At 45.6% G+C, this 22,989-nt stretch overlaps 1 protein-coding gene across 1 annotated transcript in view; it reads right to left on the reverse strand.

Annotated features, from left to right (window-relative positions):
• Positions 1–589: 589 nt before the first annotated feature.
• Positions 590–22,989, reverse strand: part of cd109 (CD109 molecule) — a 57,028-nt gene continuing 34,628 nt past the window's right edge. The window contains exons 24-33 of the mRNA XM_034195114.1: positions 17,008–17,239; positions 16,725–16,893; positions 15,451–15,597; positions 14,203–14,393; positions 13,103–13,258; positions 12,910–12,975; positions 5,371–5,498; positions 3,913–4,069; positions 3,306–3,408; positions 590–806 (exon numbers count right to left, since the gene is read on the reverse strand). Of these exons, the coding sequence (XP_034051005.1) occupies positions 613–806; positions 3,306–3,408; positions 3,913–4,069; positions 5,371–5,498; positions 12,910–12,975; positions 13,103–13,258; positions 14,203–14,393; positions 15,451–15,597; positions 16,725–16,893; positions 17,008–17,239 (1,543 nt within the window). The 3' untranslated portion in view covers positions 590–612. The remainder of the gene's footprint in view (positions 807–3,305; positions 3,409–3,912; positions 4,070–5,370; positions 5,499–12,909; positions 12,976–13,102; positions 13,259–14,202; positions 14,394–15,450; positions 15,598–16,724; positions 16,894–17,007; positions 17,240–22,989) is intronic.

Here is a 22,989-nt window from a genome sequence, read left to right on the forward strand (position 1 = left end):
GCGATTAATCTGCAGAATTTTGCGGATTTTATTTTATGTTAAAACAAACAAATTACATTTTGGCTTTGACTCTTGATGGCTCCTTTTCCACTGGGTGCAGGTCATGTGATTACTTGGATCTGTTTATGGATTTGTCAAAGGACATTATGAATTAACTATGCTTTGGTGGTAATTTCAATAATCTAAGATATGTGCATAGTAAAAGAAAATCAAACTATATAATTTGGTAAAAACAGAAAAACTGGAGGGAACATGCAACAACACGTGCCCACATCTCCAAATTTTACGACTTTATTAAACAGGCAATTATATTTCTGCATAAAAATTAAAGAAAGGCATTTAGTGCACATCAGCATGCACACACACAGTTAGATATAAAGACTTTATTTGCCATTTGTACTCACACGCAGGTTTGGGTACAATGGAATTCTTGTGCAGAGCTCACAAGTAAACAAATATAAAGGTACAAAAGGTATAACAGTATAAAAAGGATAGCTGGTTCTCCTGGAAAAAAAAGAAAACATATTACAAAGTGTCAATTGATGAAAATGTCTTATTTTTATGTGGTTAAACAGCTTTTTTGTTGTTGTTTTTTTTTTTTATCTGGATGCACTACAAGAAAAATAAAGAGACTACGATGAACAGGCAGTCCAGGACGTAGGTTACCCCGCTGATTTCTGGAGATGAGGTGGATGAAAAGGTGACAGTGATTCCTGGGCTGCAGAGGCGACAGTCTTCTCCACAGAAGAAACAGGCGTCCAGTTTGTGCAGGACAGCAGAGTTGTACGTCCGTGTGGCTCGTCTCTCTGTAAAAGATCATCACAATCATAAGTTCACATAATTAGTAAATTCACTCACATTAATATACATACAAAACACACACAATAGTGACATGTATACTGTGGTAGGGTAAATTCCATTTTCACAGGGTCTTGATGATGTTGTGGTGTCTGGTTGGTCCTGTTGCAGCTACTTTTGTGAGCATTTCATCTTTTTCTCTTTGTCTTGTGAGTCAGGCTGGATCATCTACTCCAGTGCAGTTTAAAAAAACAGCTCATTCATCCAGTCCTTGACAGTTCATTAATCATGTACTGGCTGTGCGCAGCCTCACCACCTGTGTTGCTCATGTTGGATATTGCACTTTTTGCAAAATAAATTAGCTTTTTATTTTTACTAAAAGCTCAGCATCTGTGTCTGCATTTTGGGTCCAGTTTATTCATCTGCATAACAACTATGTTGTCAGTGTAAAGCTAATTTTCCTGCAACATTGAATTACTTTGTAAAATCGTTAACTGGCTAGCAGCCTGATGTTACTCATGCACCAATATAACCCCAATTCCAATGAAGTTGGGACGTTGTATGAAATGTAAATAAAACAGAATACAATGATTTGTAAATCTTCTTCAACTTATATTCAATTGAATACACCACAAAGACAAGATATTTAATGTTGTTTTTGTGCAAATATTTACTTATTTTGAAATGGATGCCTGCAACAGGTTTCAAAAAAGTTAGGACAGGGGCAACAAAAGACTGTGAAAGTTGACAAATGCTCAAAGAACACCTGTTTGGAACATTCCACAGGTGAAGAGGCTAATTGGAAACAGGTGAGTGTCATGATTGGGTATAAAAGGAGCATCCCCAAAAGGCTCAGCAGTTCACAAGAAAAGATGGGGCGAGGATCACCACTTTGTGAACAACTGCGTGAAAAAAATAGTCCAACAGTTTAAGAACAATGTTTCTCAATGTTCAATTGCAAGGAATTTAGGGATTCCATCATCTACAGTCCATAATATAATCAGAAGATTCAGAGAATCTGGAGAACTTTCTACACATAAGTGGCAAGGCCGAAAACCTCCACTGAATGCCTGTGACCTTTGATCCCTCAGGTGGCACTGCTTTAAAAACCGACATCATTGTGTAAAGGATCTTACCGCGTGGGCTCCGGAACACTTCAGAAAACCATTGTCAGTTAACACAGTTCGTCGCTACATCTACAAGTGGAAGTTAAAACTCTACCATGCAAAGTGAAAGTCAAACATCAACAACATCCAGAAATGCCGCCGCCTTCTCTGGGCCCGAGCTCATTTGAAATGGACAGACACAAAGTGAAAAAGTGTGCTGTGGTCTGAGTCCACATTTCAAATTGTTTTTGGAAATCATGGACATCGTGTCCTCTGGGCAAAAGAGGGAAAAGACCATCCAGACTGTTACCAGCGCAAAGTTCAAAAGCCAAATTATGAAGCGCAAAATACGACAACAGAGACCCCGGACTGTTGAACAACTGAAGTCGTACATCAAGCAAGAATGGGAAAGAACTCCACCTACAAAGCTTCAACAATTAGTGTCCTCAGTTCCCAAACGCTTATTGAGTGTTGTTAGAAGGAAATGTGATGTAACACAGTGGGAAACATACCACTGTCCCAACTTTTTTTGAAACATGTTGCAGGCATCCATTTTAAAAATGAGCAAATATTTGCGCAAAAACAATAAAGTTTATCAGTTTGAACATTAAATATCTTGTCTTTGTGGTGGATTCAATTGAATATAGGTTGAAGAGGATTTGAAAATCATTGTATTCTGTTTTTATTTACATTTTACACAATGTCCCAACTTCACTGGAATTGGGGTTGTATTAGCAGAATACAGTATTTGTGAACATACAGCTCATAAGTGGGCCAGCTACATGCTAACTAGCCAAGTTATTTGCCTTCATGTGGCATTTTAATCAACTAGCCTAGGCTAATGAGCTTGCTAGCTTGCTTTGTCACTAGTGTACAGTTGCATGGGCTGGTTCGCTGATTGGGTGGTTGCCATCCAGCCCCCAAGGCAGTTCCATGGTGTCATGGATGCAGTGACGTGCAGCACCAGCACATGCTCCCAGACTTGCCTTGTCAAAATTTTCATGGAAACACCCCTCTTATGATAGTCATCACAATAGTGGGTGAAATTTCGTGTGAAATTCTTCTTATTACAACAGTAAGACTTATTAACAGAGTGCTGCAAGAGTTCACACAGCAACAGATCAGTACTTTACAAAATGATACGATATTCAATGCGCTAGCTCACATTACTAGCAACACCAGTTTGGACATTCAGTCGCCTCAGACATCAGTCGTAAAAGGCGGCTTCTGATCCTGCTTCTGCACAGCTTCATGTGTCAAAGGTCACCCATGTCAAACTGTATGTGAACTCTTGCTGTGGATGAACTCGTCAGCTGATAGTAAAACAAACTGGAATTCACGGCGGTATGTCCCATGCAGAATGGTGAAGTGCGGCGTTCAGGTGTTGGCTGTGGCACTTACGCGGCTCGTAGTAGTCGTAAAGCAACACCACAGCTTGCCGCACGTGAGCCACTTTGTACTTCCTGGTGACTGGAAGTTTGATGCAAACCTCTGACGTGGTCAGCTACAAACACAATTAGAAGATTAATGATACAGAACTCCTAATAATATGTCACGCTGGAGAAGAAGAATTGTTCATTAAAGTTCTCCTTCACAGAATTAATTCAACAGTCTGATAAGGTGGAATTATTTATTTTTTTGAGTTTCCATTCATATTCTATTTAATCTGGTGTCGGCGGTCTAACATAGTCCAGATGTCCCTCCAGCACCCCCTGGGGGATCCCAAAGCTTTCCGAGATCAGATGGAATACGTAATCCCTCCAGCATGCTGTAGGTCTACCCCAGGTTCTCCTTTCAGCAGGAGGTACAGCCTAGTCAGACCTCTGGACCACCAAGACCGAGCTCAGAGTCTCAACGTGCTCCTCTTAAAGAGACAGGGATTCTGAGCTCGGTCTTTGAGGAGAGACCAGTCTCCCTTGGAGACCAAACTCTCTCCCCTTTGTATCCATGATGTCATTGTTTCAGATGCTACTCAGATTTCATGAAGGAGAAATGACCCAACACTCACCGAGTCGAGGTAGAGGCTGACTTTCTCAGGAAATATCTCCACCTTTCTGATCAGATCTGTTGGGGCAGCAGCTCCAGGAGACAGAATGAAACCTGTGAGTAAACCCACATCCAACATCACCATCCCTGTCCGAGATATCTCCTCACGCTCCTGTAGTCTACAAGACAAACATCAAACAGACAACAATACATGAATTATGAATTAAACGTACTTGGATGATGTACCAACATCAAGTAAAACAGCAAGAAAAATTTCTCCAAAGATATTTACACACAATCATGAACGTCAAGTGGTTTGATCGCGTAACCAGTGCTGAGGTTCTTGACTGGTGCCAAACAGTACAAATTACGATGGTGTGGACGTATTACTGTAACGGATGCACATCGTCTACCTAAACAGCCTGTCTTCAGTCAGCCATCTACAAGACCCAGAAGTGTCGGTACTCCAAAGAAGAGATTCAAGGATGTCCTAAAAAGGACCTTCAAGGACTGTGAGATGGATAATGGGGTCACAGCCCCATCAGACAGACTGGACAAGAGCCGCCTGTAATGGTGTGAAGACCTTTGAACGGATGAGGTGACTGACCGAGGAGGAGCCACTGACAGGCGAAAGGCTCCTGGGTAGATGTTCACGTTCAAATCATACAGACCGCCATGCTGGTGTTGAGCGGCAGCAATGATGATGATGCTGTTTTTAAGGGGTGTCAAAATCCAACACCTCATTCACATTGTGTCACCTGGGTAATGGTGGGGACCTTGTGTGACCCCTGGCCTCTACAGTAGCCATCAAGGCCCAACAGGAACCCTGGCCGTGAGACAGTTAATGGGGCTCTGATGAAACAGGAAGTCTTCAACAGCAGATCAGGCAGAGGAGGTGATGAATGGCTGATGAAGGCTGCAGCAGGTTCTCGGACCCTGATCGTCTGGGGTTTCCCAGCCATCAGACCAGGCTACGGGGGTGTGTGGTTGTTGGTGTGTAATGACATTCCTACGTTAAACAAACTCGTGCACAGGCGTCTCTGGATACACCCTGAATCCACCATCCCGTCCAGGAATCTACTGAGAGACGATCTTCCTCACCACCGAGGGATTGCCGCGATGATATTTTAAGGTATTCTACGATAAAGTTCTACTATATACTGGAGACGTACGTGGGCACGCCCACATATCACCTGGCTGCAACAGGTGGATGGTTCCTGTCAAGACACAGAGATCCACCAGCTGTCTGCCTGGGTGGTTGCCATCCAAGCACCATCCATGATGCACTATATGTGGCGACGTGAAACACCAACGCCTGACCTTTGTGGCTTACGGAATCCGTTTTCTCCACAAACCTTCAGGATCAGTTACAGCGATAAAGTGCACATCACAGTGTGCAGTAACAATATAATACATATAACCATAAATAAGTTCAGTAGATATGTGCACAAATGTGTATTGTGTAAGAGATTGTCCTCACCTGGTGCAGACAGACAGCACCATGTGCTCCTGGTCTCCTTCATCCATTATTTCCACATTCAGTGCAAAAGCTTCATCGTCTGTGGGCTCAGAAAACACTCGGCTGTCCAGGTTGTAAAAGGTATTCAGCTGACGAGTTTAAGAAACCAGCGTTGTTAGACGTTTCACTAAACACACAGAAAATGTTTTCACAACCGTCCTGCACACGTTAAGGCCACAAGCTCCAAAACGACTGCATTATCATGCTACATTGGCATGTAGCGCTTCTGGTTTAGCACATTGTGCTGTGGTCAGGCACAGCTGCTGTCTTTAAGTTATTCCGCTCACACTCCCGCATGTTGCATGTTTTACCAGTTAAGTCATAAAACATATTTTCTGTGGGGCTGCTGCACTATAATTTATCTTCTCAGCCACAGCATGACATTATGGGAACGAGCAGATGAAGCTCGGATGGGAAGAGAAGATGCAGTCTTGGTGGGACTGCATCAAGGAGCCGTTTGTAGTTTACAACAGTGGAGGACAAATTCAGACAGGCGTCTCCGTGGACTATGATGTCTGCAGAGGACACTGTGTCTGTTGTGTGGGCCGCCAGAAAAGGAGGTACTGCTGGCCCACCACCAGAGGGCGCCCTGCCTGAAGTGCGGGCTTCAGGCACGAGAGGGCGCTGCCGCCACGGACACAGCCGGGGGTGACAGCTGTCACTCATTATCTCATGACAGCTGTCATCCATCTACACTTAATCATTCCACTCCATAAAAACCGGACGTCATCTCCACCTCGTTGCCGGGATATCATCTACCTGTGAAGGTAATATTCTCAGCCTTAACACTAAACTGTGTCTTAGTCTGAACTCTTTTTGCAGCCACTTTCCTGTGGTGTTCCTTATCTGAGAGATTGGCGTTTGGTGTGATCAGCAATGGCTGCACGAGTGTGTGTTAGAGGTGGAGGTGGAATTCCCACCATTGTTGTTACTGGGTGTGCACGCACCCACATCTGACTGTTTTTGCTCCTCGCCAGCAGTACCAGATCCGACACTCGGAGACGGTGGCCACCTGGGGACTCGGAACTAGGCGGCTCCAGTATTCTCCAGGTTCGGTGGCGGAGGAAATCGTGTGGTTCCGGTTCTTCTCAGGACAGACGTCTTCTATCCTCGAGCCTGCCCACACGTCACCTTTGTGGATTGACTGTTTGCTCAAATTCTGTAATCCTCTCTGTTTTTGTTGTGCTCTTTCACAACAGTAAAGTGTTCATATTCGACTCTTTCATTGTCCGATCATTTACGCCCCCTGTTGTGGGTCCGTGTCACTACACTTTCCCAACAGGATATCTCGGCCAGCGTCATGGATCCCGAGGGGCGTCAACCATCTGTTGGACAACCAATGGAAGAGCAGGGTGCACAGGCGTCTGCAGGAGGCATGATTGGTGAGTTGCAGCAAATCCTCACCGCCTTTACCGCTCGGTTGGATTTGATGACCAAGCAAAACGTCATCCTTTACCGCAGGATGGAGGCTCTCGCCGCGCAGGTGGAAGCGCGCGCTCAGGGCGCTGCTGCAGCTCCTCCTCCTGCCGACTCGGTGCAGAATATAGACGTTCCACTGGTCATTCAACGACCCCCCCCCACCATCCCCTGAAGCATACATAAGTCCCCCAGAGCCGTACAGAGGTTGTGTGGAGACGTGCGCGGACTTTCTTATGCAGTGTTCACTCGTCTTTGTACAACGTCCCGTAATGTATGCGTGTGACGCCAGTAAGGTGGCTTATGTAATTAACTTGCTTCGTGGTAAGGCACGCGCTTGGGCTACAGCGCTTTGGGAGCAAAATTCACGGCTCCTTACCACTTATACTGGGTTTGTGAGGGAGTTCAAAACGGTTTTTGATCACCCTAATAGAGGAGAGACTGCTTCAACTGTGCTGCTGTCAATGAGACAGGGGCGCCGGAGTGCAGCCGAATATGCAGTCGACTTCCGCATCGCGGCTGCGAGGTCCGGCTGGAATAACGTTGCGCTCCGCGCCGCCTTCATAAACGGACTGTCGTCGGTCCTGAAGGAGCACCTGGTAGCCAAGGAAGAACCGCGGGATTTAGATGGGCTTATTGATCTCGTTATACGGTTAGACAATCGGTTAGAGGAACGCCGTCGGGAGCGAGACGAAGGACGTGGCCGGGCATGCGCCGTCCCTCTCCCTTCCGGGTCCGAAAAGGTTCCGCCCTCTCCACGCTCCACAGCCTCAACGCTCTGTGTGGCTACAGCTCTCCCTGCTGACGAAGCTATGGACACGAGCAGGGCCACATTTAGACCACCTAACAGACAGAGGAGGCTGGCCCGCGGGGAGTGCTTTGTCTGCGGCTCGAGTGAGCATCTGCAGAGAGACTGCCCCAAGCGGTTAAACACCAACGCCCGCCACTAGAAACTGGGTTTAGGGTGGGCCAAGACATTCACGTGGGACATACACATATTTCCACACGACTCCCAGTTACAATCCTGAGCGGGCATTTAACCCTTCAAGCCCCAGCACTGGTGGACACGGGGTCAGAAGGGAATCTGCTAGACAGCAGATGGGCTAGGGAGGTAGGGCTCCCTCTGGTGGTGCTCCCTTCGCCATTACAGGTGCGGGCACTAGATGGCACCCTTCTCCCTCTAATCACGCACAAGACACAACCTGTAACTCTGGTGGTGTTGAGTACCACGATCTTGCTGACGTCTTCAGCAAGGATCTGGTGCTCACCCTTCCCCCGCACCATCCGTACGATTGTGCCATTGATTTGATTCCGGGCGTTGAGTTTCCGTCCAGCAGGCTGTACAACCTCTCACGACCTGAGCGCGAATCAATGGAGACCTACATCCGGGACTCATTAGCTGCCGGGCTGATCCGGAATTCCACCTCCCCGATGGGTGCTGGTTTCTTTTTTGTGGGCAAGAAAGACGGCGGACTCCGTCCATGCATTGATTACAGGGGGCTGAATGAGATTACGGTTCGCAATCGATACCCGTTGCCCCTGTTAGATTCAGTGTTCACGCCCCTGCATGGAGCCAAAATCTTCACCAAGTTGGATCTTAGAAATGCATACCACCTGGTTCGGATCCGGAAGGGAGACGAGTGGAAGACGGCATTTAACACCCCGTTAGGTCATTTTGAGTACCTGGTCATGCCGTTCGGCCTCACTAACACCCCCGCGACGTTCCAAGCTTTGGTTAATGACGTCTTGCGGGACTTCCTGCACCGATTCGTCTTCGTATATCTGGACGATATACTCATCTTTTCTCCGGATCCTGAGACTCATGTCCAGCATGTACATCAGGTCCTGCAGCGGTTGTTGGAGAACCGGCTGTTTGTGAAGGGCGAGAAGTGTGAGTTTCACCGCACCTCTTTGTCCTTCCTGGGGTTTATCATCTCCTCCAACTCCGTCGCCCCTGATCCGGCCAAGGTTGTGGCGGTGAGAGATTGGCCCCAACCAACAAGCCGTAGGAAGCTGCAACAGTTCCTCGGTTTTGCAAATTTCTACAGGAGGTTCATTAAGGGCTACAGTCAGGTAGTTAGCCCCCTGACAGCCCTGACCTCTCCAAAAGTCCCCTTCACCTGGTCGAATCGGTGCGAAGCCGCGTTCAGGTAGTTGAAATGATGGTTCTCGACTGCACCAGTTCTGGTGCAGCCCGACCCTGGCCGCCAGTTTGTGGTTGAAGTGGACGCCTCTGACTCAGGGATAGGAGCCGTGCTATCCCAGAGCGGAGAGACCGATAAGGTTCTTCACCCCTGTGCCTACTTTTCTCGCAGGTTGACCCCGGCTGAACGGAACTATGACGTCGGCAACCGAGAACTCCTTGCGGTGAAAGAGGCTCTTGAGGAGTGGAGACACCTGCTGGAGGGAGCGTCTGTGCCGTTCACGGTTTTCACTGACCATCGGAACCTGGAGTATATCAGGACCGCCAAGTGGCTGAACCCCAGGCAAGCCCGCTGGTCACTGTTCTTCGGCGTTTTGACTTCCGGATCACCTATCGCCCCAGGACCAAGAACCAAAGATCAGATGCCTTGTCCCGGGTACACGAAGACGAAGTCAAAACTGAGCTGTCGGATCCACCGGAGCCCATCATTCCGGAGACCACTATCATGGCCACCCTCACCTGGGACGTGGAGAAGACCGTCCGGGAGGCCCTGGCATGGAACCAGGACCCCGGAACTGGACCAAAAAATCGTCTGTACGTCCCACCAGAGGCCAGAGCTGCAGTCTTGGATTTCTGTCACAGATCCAAGCTCTCCTGTCATCCAGGGGTGTGAAGGACCATGGCAGTTGTCCGGCAGCGCTTCTGGTGGGCGTCTATGGAAGCCGACGTCCGGGACTATATCCAGGCCTGCACCACCTGTGCCAGGGGCAAGGCAGACCATAAGAGGACCCAAGGACTTCTCCAGCCGCTCCCAGTGCCTCATCGCCCCTGGTCCCATATCTGCCTGGATTTCGTCACGGGCCTCCCGCCATCCCAGGGCATGACTACCATCCTGACGATAGTGGACCGGTTCTCCAAGGAGGCCCACTTCGTGGCCCTCCCAAAGCTCCCAACGGCCCAGGAGACTGCTGACCTCCTGGTCCACCACGTCGTTCGTCTGCATGGGATACCAGCTGACATAGTCTCGGATCGTGGTCCCCAGTTTTCCTCTCAAGTCTGGAGGAGTTTCTGCAGGGAACTGGGGGCCACCGTGAGCCTCTTGTCTGGGTACCACCCACAGACGAACGGACAGGCAGAATGGGCCAACCAGGAGTTGGAACAGACCCTCCGCTGTGTGACATCAGCACACCCGACGGCCTGGAGTAACCATCTGGCCTGGATCGAGTATGCACACAACAGTCAGGTGTCTTCTACCACCAGCCTCTCCCCGTTTGAGGTGTGTCTGGGGTACCAGCCCCCGTTCTTTCCCGTGGTGGAGGGAGAGGTCGGTGTGCCCTCGGTCCAGGCCCACCTGCGGAGGTGGCGTCGGGTGTGGCGCACCGCCCGTTCTGCCTTATTAAAGGCCTGGACGAGGGCTAAGACCCATGCAGACCGCCGGCGGTCCCCGGCCCCTGCATACCAGCCCGGGCAGGAGGTGTGGTTATCTACTAAGGACATTCCCCTGCAGGTGGACTCACCCAAACTTATGGACAGATTCATTGGACCCTTCAAGATCATCAAAATCCTCAGTCCTGCTGCAGTGAAGCTCCAACTCCCGGCTTCACTGCAGATCCACCCTGTTTTTCATGTCTCCCGGATTAAACCTCACCTCACCCCTCTGTGCTCCCGGTCCGGCACCGCCTCCTGCCCTGGCCAATTTCTACCGCCGTCACCCGGGCAAGCCTGGTCGGGCGCCAGGAGGCGCCCGTTTGAGGGGGGGGGTCCTGTTGTGTGGGCCGCCAGAAGAGGAGGTACTGCTGGCCCACCACCAGAGGGCGCCCTGCCTGAAGTGCGGGCTTCAGGCACGAGAGGGCGCTGCCGCCACGGACACAGCCGGGGGTGACAGCTGTCACTCATTATCTCATGACAGCTGTCATCCATCTACACTTCATCATTCCACTCCATAAAAACCGGACGTCATCTCCACCTCGTTGCCGAGATATCATCTACTTCTGAAGGTAATGTTCTCAGCCTTAACACTAAACTGTGTCTTAGTCTGAACTCTTTTTGCAGCCTCTTTCCTGTGGTGTTCCTTATCTGAGAGATTGGCGTTTGGTGTGATCAGCGACGGTTTCGCTTCACACCCCAACCAGATAAGTGGTTAGACAGGAGCTGCACGAGTGTGTGTTAGAGGTGGAGGTGGAATTCCCACCATTGTTGTTACTGGGTGTGCACGCACCCACATCTGACTGTTTTTGCTCCTCGCCAGCAGTACCAGATCCGACACTCGGAGACAGTGGCCACCTGGGGACTCGGAACTAGGCGGCTCCAGTATTCTCCAGGTTCGGTGGCAGAGGAAATAGTGTGGTTCCGGTTCTTCTCAGGACAGACGTCTTCTATCCTCGAGCCTGCCCACACGTCACCTTTGTGGATTGACTGTTTGCTAAAATTCGGTAATCCTCTGTGTTTTTGTTGTGCTCTTTCACAACAGTAAAGTGTTCATATTCGACTCTTTCATTGTCCGATCATTTACGCCCCCTGTTGTGGGTCCGTGTCACTACACTTTCCCAACAGTGTCTTGGAGTTAGAGGAGGAAACGAGCTGAGGAGACTCTGGAGAGGTGCAGGTATGATCTGGAGAGAAGGGGAATGAAAGTCAGCAGGAGCAAGACTGAGTGTGTGAATTAGAGGGTGGAGGAAAGGATTCACAATCTTACAACACCGGTGTGCTGAAAATTCACTTATCTGGAAACAACTGAAGACTTTAAACCACAAAATGATAAAATGCTGAGAGGCATTGGAAACCGTTTCCCAGCATGCTGTTTGAGGCTCAAACGGCACTCCTAGTTGACACACTCGTGTTAGAGAGTCAAGTCAAGTCTGGAAGCAGGTGCTGGTGCTGCACTTCGCCTTATCCATCACACGAAAAACGCTTTGGGTCCTGGGGGGCAACCACCCAGACAGATCAACAGTCCATCCCCACATCTCCAAAATAACCATATATCTACCACAGCCTGGTGAAACATGGGCGCCCCCTTGGCCTTCTCCATCTACTGGGGTCCTCAGCACATACATACTGGATCATGCATAGAGAAACACGACATGGCCAAAATGTCGCAGCTGAGGTTCCCTGAACAAAGTGATGCTCTTTATTTTAGTCTCTCTAAGTAAGCCCTCATTTGACACAGTCATTCCAGTGGTACCCAAAGATCCTTCAAAGAGACCTGGTACCAAAGACAAATCACTGGTTAACGTCCAATTCTCACAGCCACACAGTAAGACAGGTAATGCCAGGGCCCTAAAGACATCCTGCAAAATGATGGGCATTCCTTAGTGTCGGCATCACAAAGAGACGCAGTTAGTTTTCAACAGTCACCAAACGTGCCAAATAGTGATGGAAACAGACGGCAACAAACAGCTGATAAGCACAAGGTAATCAAAGACCACATCGGGAAGAACTCGGGATCAAATCTGGATCTACTTTACACAAAGGATTTGCTGAATACCTGCTGGACAGGTAAGACAACAGTCACACAGGTGTGCTGTCAGGTGTCAGACGAAAGTTACTTACTCGGTTTACTGAGTCTGAGTCTGTGGGGAGACGAATGTTTTATCACAGCTTTATTAGACGTATTTTACTGAGTTGAAAGGTGAAAATTCTCAGATCCCACTTTCTAACAAATGCAGCATGTGTTAGAAATGTGCACATATGTTTCCGACTGCGTGATCTACAAGAGCTCGTGGAACAAACACTACATTTTACATGAAATCCCCCAAATTAAGAACCTTACCAGCAGTAATATTAGCTGTAATTTTGTAATACACCACAGAAATAAAGTGTTTGGGAAATTTAGGCAATTTTGCAAAAATTCAAAAGGGACTAAACCTTTAAAACTGTCCTCCAATCAGCTGTTAAGAACACAATGTAAAATACAGCAGCAGAACACAATCACATAATCATACCTGAAATAAGGAAAATCCTCGTCCTTCCCAGTGAATGTTCATGTGCACATCTTTGCGGGCATCAATCTAAAAAGAGAAAAAGTCAGTTAAAATAATCAAATTTTCAAAAATTGTCAGAGGTGACTTATGGACTTTTTGGTTTTATTTTAAACATCTTTCACCGAAAATGGGTGTAGCTTCAGTTGTGTGTTACCTCGCAGCTGTGATACGCCAAGTAGGTGGTGGAGTTGATCAGAAAGTGTGACACGGACGACGTTGACGGGACGGACACAGTGAGCTGCAGGTCGATGGCTTTGGCCCCACTGAAAGCAGAGTATTGGGCCAAAGCCTGAAGGCCGACCACGGTGTCCTGAGGAAGAACAGGGGTCAAAGGTGAAAAACAGTGAAGTTAGTGATCCCAGCACCACTGTGGCTTCAATTAGGGGTCAAGTTAACACACGGACATGTTCAAGGTAAAGGTTCAAAGGGTTTGACACATGATCAAAAATCACCTGAAATCTCTTTTTTCAGTCTCTTCTTGGGTTCTGATAAATTATAAAGTTCATTTTCTGATCAGTTAATTAGTCGATTAGCTGTTGAGATAAATTAGCCTACACTAATTAATGTAAATAATAATAATACAGCAGTGTTAAATTAACTCTGACAGAACTTTTTCAAAGTTTATATGGCTCCACACTTTCCAGATTTAAATCACAAAAACACTCAGCACTCCATCAGAAATGTTTTTAACTCCCAGCGGTTTAATTTTCAACACCATAGAGAGTATGTTAGATTTAGAATTATGTGGGTACTGGCTGTGAAACTAACACACAGAAAACTCACAACCTTCTGGTTATGAGGTGAAAGTCCTTTTTCCCATTTCTCACTGAACTCCTAGAGAGAGTTAAAATGACACATTTACAGAGTTAATAGTTAACTTTGTAGGGAGGTAAATCGACACTGATGTGTTCAACTCTGAAAAACAACCCCAGCACTATGCAAGAGTTGATGCTAAGAGTGTAAAATAACACTGCAAGGGTTCAAAATAACTCTAGAAAGTTTGAGGTTTTACACTTTGGTTTTTACGGTGGATCAGAGTAAATGTAGAATCAAGACTGATAAGATCAACTCTGAAAAACACCCCCAGCATTAAGCAGAGGTTCACACGAAGAGTGTTAAAATAACACTTTTAGGCTTAAAACAATTCCAAAAGGTTTGAGATTTTGACACAGCACTGTGGATCAGAATAAATCATGAGCTTCAGAACACCAGAACATAATCACACAAAGCCAACAAAGAACTCTTTGGTCTCGCCTGCGTGGTCCCGAAGCCGCCAAGATATGTTCTTTGTTTGCTCAACCACTTCATGAGCTCGATGCCGTCCACCCAGCTGCCATGCAGGTACAGAGCCAGCAGCACATAGGACGCCATCTCATTCTGCACCGAAGACCGCTGCCAGTCATGTGACTCCAGATCAGCAAAGGACACCCAAGTCGTGACGTGACCTGACGAGCAAAATGACGCATCGTAAAAGTGAGCGTGGTAACATCCTGTTACTGGATCTCGGAATGTAAAGATGTGGTCACGTGGATTCATTCAGAAACGTTTATAGATGTGGTTGAATGAACTGGGAGGGGCTGGACGCTGATTATAGGAGCTCACCTCCATTATTGTGTTGTTAGAGTGGAGCTAAACAAAGACTATTAACTTTGCAGGTTTAAGTTATGTCATACATAGGGAGAGTCAGATGAGGAGTATTGCATTGTGAAGGAAATTCATCTGTCATGATTGGGCTTTGTATATTGCGTCATCTTGTTTTTATTTATTTTGTTGCTGCCATTTTTTGTCAGTCATGTTTGGTGGAGGGATCTTTCTGCTCTGTTGTCTTCTGCTTGGTGTTGGGCGTTTGTTTCCCTGTGGTCCTCTCTCCTGCTTGCCACACCCCCTTCCAGATCCTTCCACACACACCTGTCCTGCATTTCCTGCTAATCACTCCCTCTATTTTATTCACACCTGTCATGCTGTCTGGTTGTGAGGTTGTTGAGCCTTGAGCCACTTTTGCCACTTATTCTTCTGAGCATTGTTGTTCTGTTTTTGCCTACCCGTGTTTTTGACCTTCCTGCCTGTTTTTGACGTTGTCTCTGCCCAATGCTTCGGATCCTGTTGCTTATCTTGACCTGCCTACCTGCTTACTGAACCCTGCCTGAACTTTCATTAAACCTCGTTTTACTGACATTTGTGTCCAGCTGCACCATTTCAGTGAGCCTGACATCATCAATATTGCACTTCATGCAGCAATCTCTGCAAAATCTTCCATGAAAGTCATTATCTCCTGGTGAAAATCTGCCCACGTACTTTCAATACAAGCAAGAGGACTCTACGAGGACCCTACAATTAGCAACAAATCTTCGTAAATCACATACAAACATAAGTCCAACTCCACATGTAGCAGCCTGAACAAGCCCAGACATGTCCCAGTCTGTCAACATTCCCAATACAACACATCTGGGAGCATGCGCCACAGCTACGCCTCGCTGCTTCCACCGCACCACAGAACTGCACCGGGTTCTGGGTTGCAACCACCCAGAAAGACAACCGGTTCATCCTCACTTCTCGAAAGCAGCCATATATCTGCCACAGCAGCCAGCTGAATTATGGGCATGTCCTTGACCTTCTCCAGGTGACTGGGTCGTCTGAGGCCCCTACGTGCTAGATCACATAGAGAAACACGGCACAAGTTCAAAATATAGTAGTAAATTGTAATTTCTCCCAGTTCTTTATGTAATATACTGCCCCTTACAAAGAACCAAATCCATATATTCCTCAGTTTGAATTTATTGAAAGTCACGTTGAAACCAGGCCCAGGTCTCCACAGATGAAGTCCATCTTGTGAAAGACATTAAACATTGTGGAAACAACACTTTTATACAAAACAATGTGGGTGTATTTTTGTCTCACAATCTTAATCTTACTGGTCCCCCACAGACTGAGGGAAGCTCCACCCCTTGTCTTCAACAAAGTTGTCTGATACATGTTGGAACCTAATTCCTTTCTTTCTTATCAGATAAAACCAGTTCAGACCAGTTGACATACATACTCAAGCAGATGACCAAAACTCACCAAAAACATAACCATTTAAGCAGAGCAAATACTTGATAACCAACATGAAATAATAAAATAAGGAATTAGCACAGCTATTATCTAACAAAATGTTCCATCACAATACAAGCAATACTCCTCATCTGGGTCTCCCTAAATGACTGCTCATGTGATCCAAAGTCATCCCACCCGTACCCGAGGATCCTCCAAAGAGACCAAAGACTTCCACTCAGTGCTTTAGGTGACTGGTTAGCCATCAAGTCTCACAACCGGATACAGGAGAAGTCGGCCCAATGCCAACTTGGCCCCAGGTGTGAACTGGACCTGGGACTAAACTTAACACTGCCCCTAACCCTAACCTGGGCTAAGTTCTCTTGTTACCTCACAACCATCCAGTAAGATCCCAGCATGGCTCAAAATAGGAGGTCTGCTGGTCCTCAGCCGTATCAATTAAAATCCAAGATTTCCCAGCTGAATATGCAGTAGTGTTTATGGTTACTCATGAAGACGTTTTGTGGACCAACTCACATGCTCTTGTTGTTTATGCACCAATGACACCAGGCCAAATTCCTTGTATGTGAGAATTTTACTTGGCAATAAATTCAATTGTGTTGCAGTTTTGGAAGACAACATCTTGTGTATCTCTAAAATCAGTGTCAATGAACTGTGTCTCACGGTGAGACTAAAGAAGCACGTCTCAGATTGAAGTAAATAACAGACGGTCTTATTTCACTTGCCTTTGCCACCAGCTCTCATGTGGAGCTGCTCCAGGGCGACGTTAACTGATGGACTGGACAGAGCTAAAGCATAAGCTACCAGACACAGGCTGTAGTTACTGACAACTCCACCAAGCACCTTCTTCTCCAGGTACTTCAGACCCTTGGACACGTTGTCTTCAAACATGTTCTTGACAAAGAAAAACCAAACAAATCATAACTGCTGTAAGTTGCTTTGCTTCCATTCCCATGAGGCACAATTTAAAAAAATCATTTTTAGTTCTCTCTCCCTCCCCTTAATCACCATGTAGGTCTTGTCCTGAAGTAGAGCCGCCACCACGTAAGCAGTGATGCCCACGGGACCGTCGTCCAGTCCGCCCTGCATCTCCGTGTGAATCACCCTACCCGCTTCTCGAAACTCACCCTGGGATCCTTGCTGGTCCAGAAGCCAGGTTATGGCCCTGGTCAGGACATTCTGATCCACTGGCATGAAGGACTGAGCTTGGAGGAAACACCTCAGCACGAAGGCCGTCAGCCTAGAACCACAGGAAGAACAACACAACATCAGCAGGGCATCAGACGATGCAATGCAAGTTCTGATAAAGGCTTTATTGAAGACTAGTTGGGGTACCAAGCGCTGCCCAGGTTAACCTGTTTTAGACATAAGCCAAATGCCAATCATTTCAATCAAAACAATTGCCCAACATTTGTTTTTGCAATGCTGATGTCTTATAAATATAATAGTTAATGGGCTAAAGTTTGTCCAGCAGAACTATAAGGGGTGGACTCCCCAAACTAAGTGGAAATACTTGATTAAAAGACAAACACATTTGAAGTCCTTCATGCAGACTTTGTTTTGCAATCAAATTTATAACAAAATTACACACAAAAGGTAGGTAACAGTAAATGTAAATATCAATGAATCAAAATTGAGGTAGTGGTGTATTTCACTGTTTTTACATTTCAATTTTACAAACATAAAATGAATGGATTCAGACAGGAAGGCAAACTGGGTTGTACAGGACAGTCAGGTTCTTAACAGTTGAGAACATAAAGTAGCTGAAGAAAGGGATTAAATAAACAGAGATGGCCAACACATATGCAGGGCTAGAAATTTGAATCTGCCTGGTCGTACCCACAACCTCAGCCTAAGCATGTTGTTTTGGTGAGTGAGCTGTGGCTGTGCTGTGCTGAGTGTGCTGTAGAAAGGAATTAAATAAACAGAGATGGCCAACACAGGGCTGGAAATTTGAATCTGCCTGGTCATACCCACAGATTTGGGGGGTAATTTTCAGTTCAACTTTTTAAAAAAATGGTACCAGTTTGTTCCCCATGTCATGAGGATTCAGAATATATATAGTTTTTAGGGCTACATATTATAGTTTGGGAGTTTATCCCAGACAGACAGAAATGGCAGCATGAAAAGCACATGGTACAATACTGTAAGGTCTTACATAAAATGCTATTTTGGGGGTAATTTTCAGTTCAACTTTTAAAAAAATGGTACCAGTTTGTTCCCCATGTCATAATTCAGAATATATATATATAGAGAGAGAGAGAGAGAGAGAGAGAGAGAGAGAGAGAGAGAGAGAGAGAGAGAGAGAGAGAGAGAGAGAGAGAGAGAGAGAGAGAGAGAGAGAGAGAGAGAGATACAGTAGTGTTCAGAATAATAGTAGTGCTATGTGACTAAAAAGTTGAATCCAGGTTTTGAGTATATTTCTTATTGTTACATGGGAAACAAGGTACCAGTAGATTGAGTAGATTCTCACAAATCCAACAAGACCAAGCATTCATGATATGCACACTCTTAAGGCTATGAAATTGGGCTATTAGTAAAAAAAAAGTAGAAAAGGGTGTGTTCACAATAATAGTAGCATCTGCTGTTGACGCTACAAACTCAAAACTATTATGTTCAAACTGCTTTTTTAGCAATCCTGTGAATCACTAAACTAGTATTTAGTTGTATAACCACAGTTTTTCATGATTTCTTCACATCTGCGAGGCATTCATTTTGTTGGTTTGGAACCAAGATTTTGCTTGTTTACTAGTGTGCTTGGGGTCATTGTCTTGTTGAAACCCCCATTTCAAGGGCATGTCCTCTTCAGCATAAGGCAACATGACCTCTTCAAGTATTTTGACATATCCAAACTGATCCATGATACCTGGTATGCGATATATAGGCCCAACACCATAGTAGGAGAAACATGCCCATATCATGATGCTTGCACCACCATGCTTCACTGTCTTCACTGTGAACTGTGGCTTGAATTCAGAGTTTGGCGGTTGTCTCACAAACTGTCTGCGGCCCTTGGACCCAAAAAGAACAATTTTACTCTCATCAGTCCACAAAATATTCCTCCATTTCTCTTTAGGCCAATTGATGTGTTCTTTGGCAAATTGTAAGCTCTTCTGCACGTCTTTTATTTAACAGAGGGACTTTGCGGGGATTCTTGCAAATAAATTAGCTTCATACAGGCGTCTTCTAACTGTCACAGCACTTACAGGTAACTCCAGACTGTCTTTGATCATCCTGGAGCTGATCAATGGGTGAGCCTTTGCCATTCTGGTTATTCTTCTATCCATTTTGATGGTTGTTTTCCATTTTCTTCCACGCGTCTCTGGTTTTTTGTCCATTTTAAAGCATTGGAGATCATTGTAGATGAACAGCCTATAATTTTTTGCACCTGCGTATACGTTTTCCTCTCTCCAATCAACTTTTTAATCAAACTACGCTGTTCTTCTAAACAATGTCTTGGACGTCCCATTTTCCTCAGGCTTTCAAAGAGAAAAGCATGTTCAACAGGTGCTGGCTTCATCCTTAAATAGGGGACACCTGATTCACACCTGTTTGTTCCACAAAATTGACGAACTCACTGACTGAATGCCACACTACTATTATTGTGCACACCCCCTTTTCTACTTTTTTTTTTTTTTTTTTACTAATAGCCCAATTTCATAGCCTTAAGAGTGTGCATATCATGAATGCTTGGTCTTGTTGGATTTGTGAGAATCTACTGAATCTACTGGTACCTTGTTTCCCATGTAACAATAAGAAATATACTCAAAACCTGGATTAAACTTTTCAGTCACGTAGCACTACTATTATTCTGAACACTACCATGTGTGTGTGTGTGTGTGTGTGTGTGTGTATATATATATATATATATTTTACATGATTATTGTATGGCCTTGCCTTACAATATAAAGCGCCTTGGGGCAACTGTTTGTTGTGATTTGGCGCTATATAAAAAAACTGATTGATTGATTGATTGATATATATATATATATATATATATATATATATATATATATATATATATATATATATATATATATATACGAGGTCTCTTAGATAATAAACCGACCCTTTTATTATTTTTTTTTAACTATATGGATTTGAATGACATGCGATTACACCAATCATGCTTGAACCCTCGTGCGCATGCGTGAGTTTTTTCACGCGTGTCGGTGACGTCATTTCCCTGTGGGCAGGCCTTGAGTGAGATGTGGTCCCGCCCTCTCGGCTGAATTCCTTTGTTTCACACGCTGCTCGAGACGGCGCGCGTTGCTTTATCCAAATTTTTTCTGGACCTGTGAGGAATATCCGAGTGGACACTATTCGAGAAATTAAGCTGGTTTTCTGTGAAAAGTTTAACGGCTGATGAGAGATTATGGGGTGTTTCTGTCGGTGTAAGGACTTCCCATGGAGCGGGACGTCCTGCAGCGCTTCCAGGCGCTGTCGTCGGCCTGTTTCGAGCTGAAAACATCCTAATTTAAGGCTTAATTCACCCAGGACATCGTGAGAGAACAGAGAAGATTCAGAAGAGGCCGGCATGAGGAATTTATGCGGACATTCCACTGTTTAAGGACATTTTTTTAATGAAAGACGTACGCGCAAATTCGCCGAGTCGTTTCCGTGACGACTCGGCAAATCTGTGTGCGCCGCGACAGGAAAAACACCTCCGTGTCTGATGTAATCACACGTGATTCAAATCCATATGGTTTTTGAAAAAAATAATAAGGTCGGATACTTTCTAATAGACCTCGTATATATATATATATATAATTAGTTTTTAGGGCTACATATTACAGTTTGAGAGTTTATCCCAGACAGACAGACAGACAAACAGACATAGCCCTTTATGTATATAGATGAACACATGAATATTGTCATTTTGTATCATATCAGCTGATTCAGTGAATTAAACAACTAGCGTATTTTCTGGAGTATAAGTCGCACCTTGAAGAGTAACCAGATGCTGCTTTGGTACCATTGCTTCCTACATTCTGAAAACATTTGTTTTGTCAACACACATCATCTATTTGCACTTCTGGCAAAAACTGTAAAACAAGCTAATTTTAGTGAAGAATTTATTTCATAAATGAAGAGAAACATTTCTTGCTAATAAGTCACAGGATAGAATAATAAATACATCAAATGATAGTATAATATGCATGTAATCAACTTAGGTCAATGATTTGGAGCAATTTTCACAAAATGTGTCTTAAATGTATGAGGAGGTGATTTCAGAATGCAGGCACCAACTCAGGAAATGGGTAGTGTCTAGTTTTGTTAATCAAGGGTCATAACTTTGCCAAAATGTGTCAGTCCTGTACTATATTACAATATGTGTAATTATGAACCTATAACAAGTATTTGTACCATGTTACATTGAATTCCATCTAGCAGTGTGAGAGGAGTTGATTTCAGAATGCAGACGCCCTGTTGTGTGTGGGCCGCCAGAAGAGGAGGTACTGCTGGCCCACCATCAGAGGGCGCCCTGCCTGAAGTGCGGGCTTCAGGCACGAGAGGGCGCTGCCGCCATGGACACAGCCGGGGGTGACAGCTGTCACTCATTACCTCTTGACAGCTGTCACCCATCTACTCAAGGTCCTCTCACTCCATAAAGACCAGACGTCATCTCCACCTCGTTGCCGAGATATCATACTTCATTGGAGGTAATATCCTCAGCCATTTGTGTTTACTTATAAGCTGTATATTGTGAGTGTTTGCAGGAGTACCGGTCCTTTTTGTGGAGGCTGTGCAGGACGGCACTCTTTTTCCTCTGAGGGATCGCTGCAACATATTGAGTGAGAGGTGGAGGTGGCATTCCCACCGCTGTTGTTACTGGGTGTACACACACCCACACTTGACTGTCTTTGTTCTTCACCAGCAGTACCAGATCCGACAGTCGGGGACGGTGATCACCTGGGAATTCGGGACTTGGCGGCTCCAGTATTCACCAGGTTCTGTGGCTGGCGGAAATCGTGTGGTTCCGGCTCTTCTCAGGACAGACGTCTTCTATCCTCGAGCCTGCCCACACGTCACCTTTGTAGATTGACTGTAATGATATTCTGAGATTGTCTGTATGTTCGTTGTGCACAATTCACAACATTAAATTGTTATATTTTGGCTCATCTATTGACCGTTCATTTGCGCCCCCTGTTGTGGGTCCGTGTCACTACACTTTCCCAACACGCCCCTCATGAAACTGACAGAATCTAGATTTGTTAATCAAGGGCCATAACTCAGGTAAAATGGGCCCAGCTCAAAGAATACGAGGTCTGTGAGAAAAGTATCGGACCTTTTTATTTTTTTCAAAAACTACACTCAACAAAAATATAAACGCAACACTTTTGGTTTTGCTCCCATTTTGTATGAGATGAACTCAAAGATCTAAAACTTTTTCCACATACACAATATCACCATTTCCCTCAAATATTGTTCACAAACCAGTCTAAATCTGTGATAGTGAGCACTTCTCCTTTGCTGAGATAATCCATTCCACCTCACAGGTGTGCCATATCAAGATGCTGATTAGACACCATGATTATTGCACAGGTGTGCCTTAGACTGCCCACAATAAAAGGCCACTCTGAAAGGTGCAGTTTTGTTTTATTGGGGGGGGGATACCAGTCAATATCTGGTGTGACCACCATTTGCCTCATGCAGTGCAACACATCTCCTTCGCATACAGTTGATCAGGTTGTCAATTTTGGCCTGTGGAATGTTGGTCCACTCCTCTTCAATGGCTGTGCGAAGTTGCTGGATATTGGCAGGAACTGGTACATGCTGTCGTATACGACGGTCCAGAGCATCCCAAACATGCTCAGTGGGTGACATGTCCGGTGAGTATGCCGGCCATGCAAGAACTGGGACATTTTCAGCTTCCAAGAATTGTGTACAGATCCTTGCAACATGGGGCTGTGCATTATCCTGCTGCAACATGAGGTGATGTTCTTGGATGTATGGCACAACAATGGGCCTCAGGATCTCGTCACGGTA

This window comes from Thalassophryne amazonica, chromosome 19 (assembly GCF_902500255.1).
Source record: "Thalassophryne amazonica chromosome 19, fThaAma1.1, whole genome shotgun sequence".
Lineage (NCBI taxonomy): Eukaryota > Metazoa > Chordata > Actinopteri > Batrachoidiformes > Batrachoididae > Thalassophryne > Thalassophryne amazonica.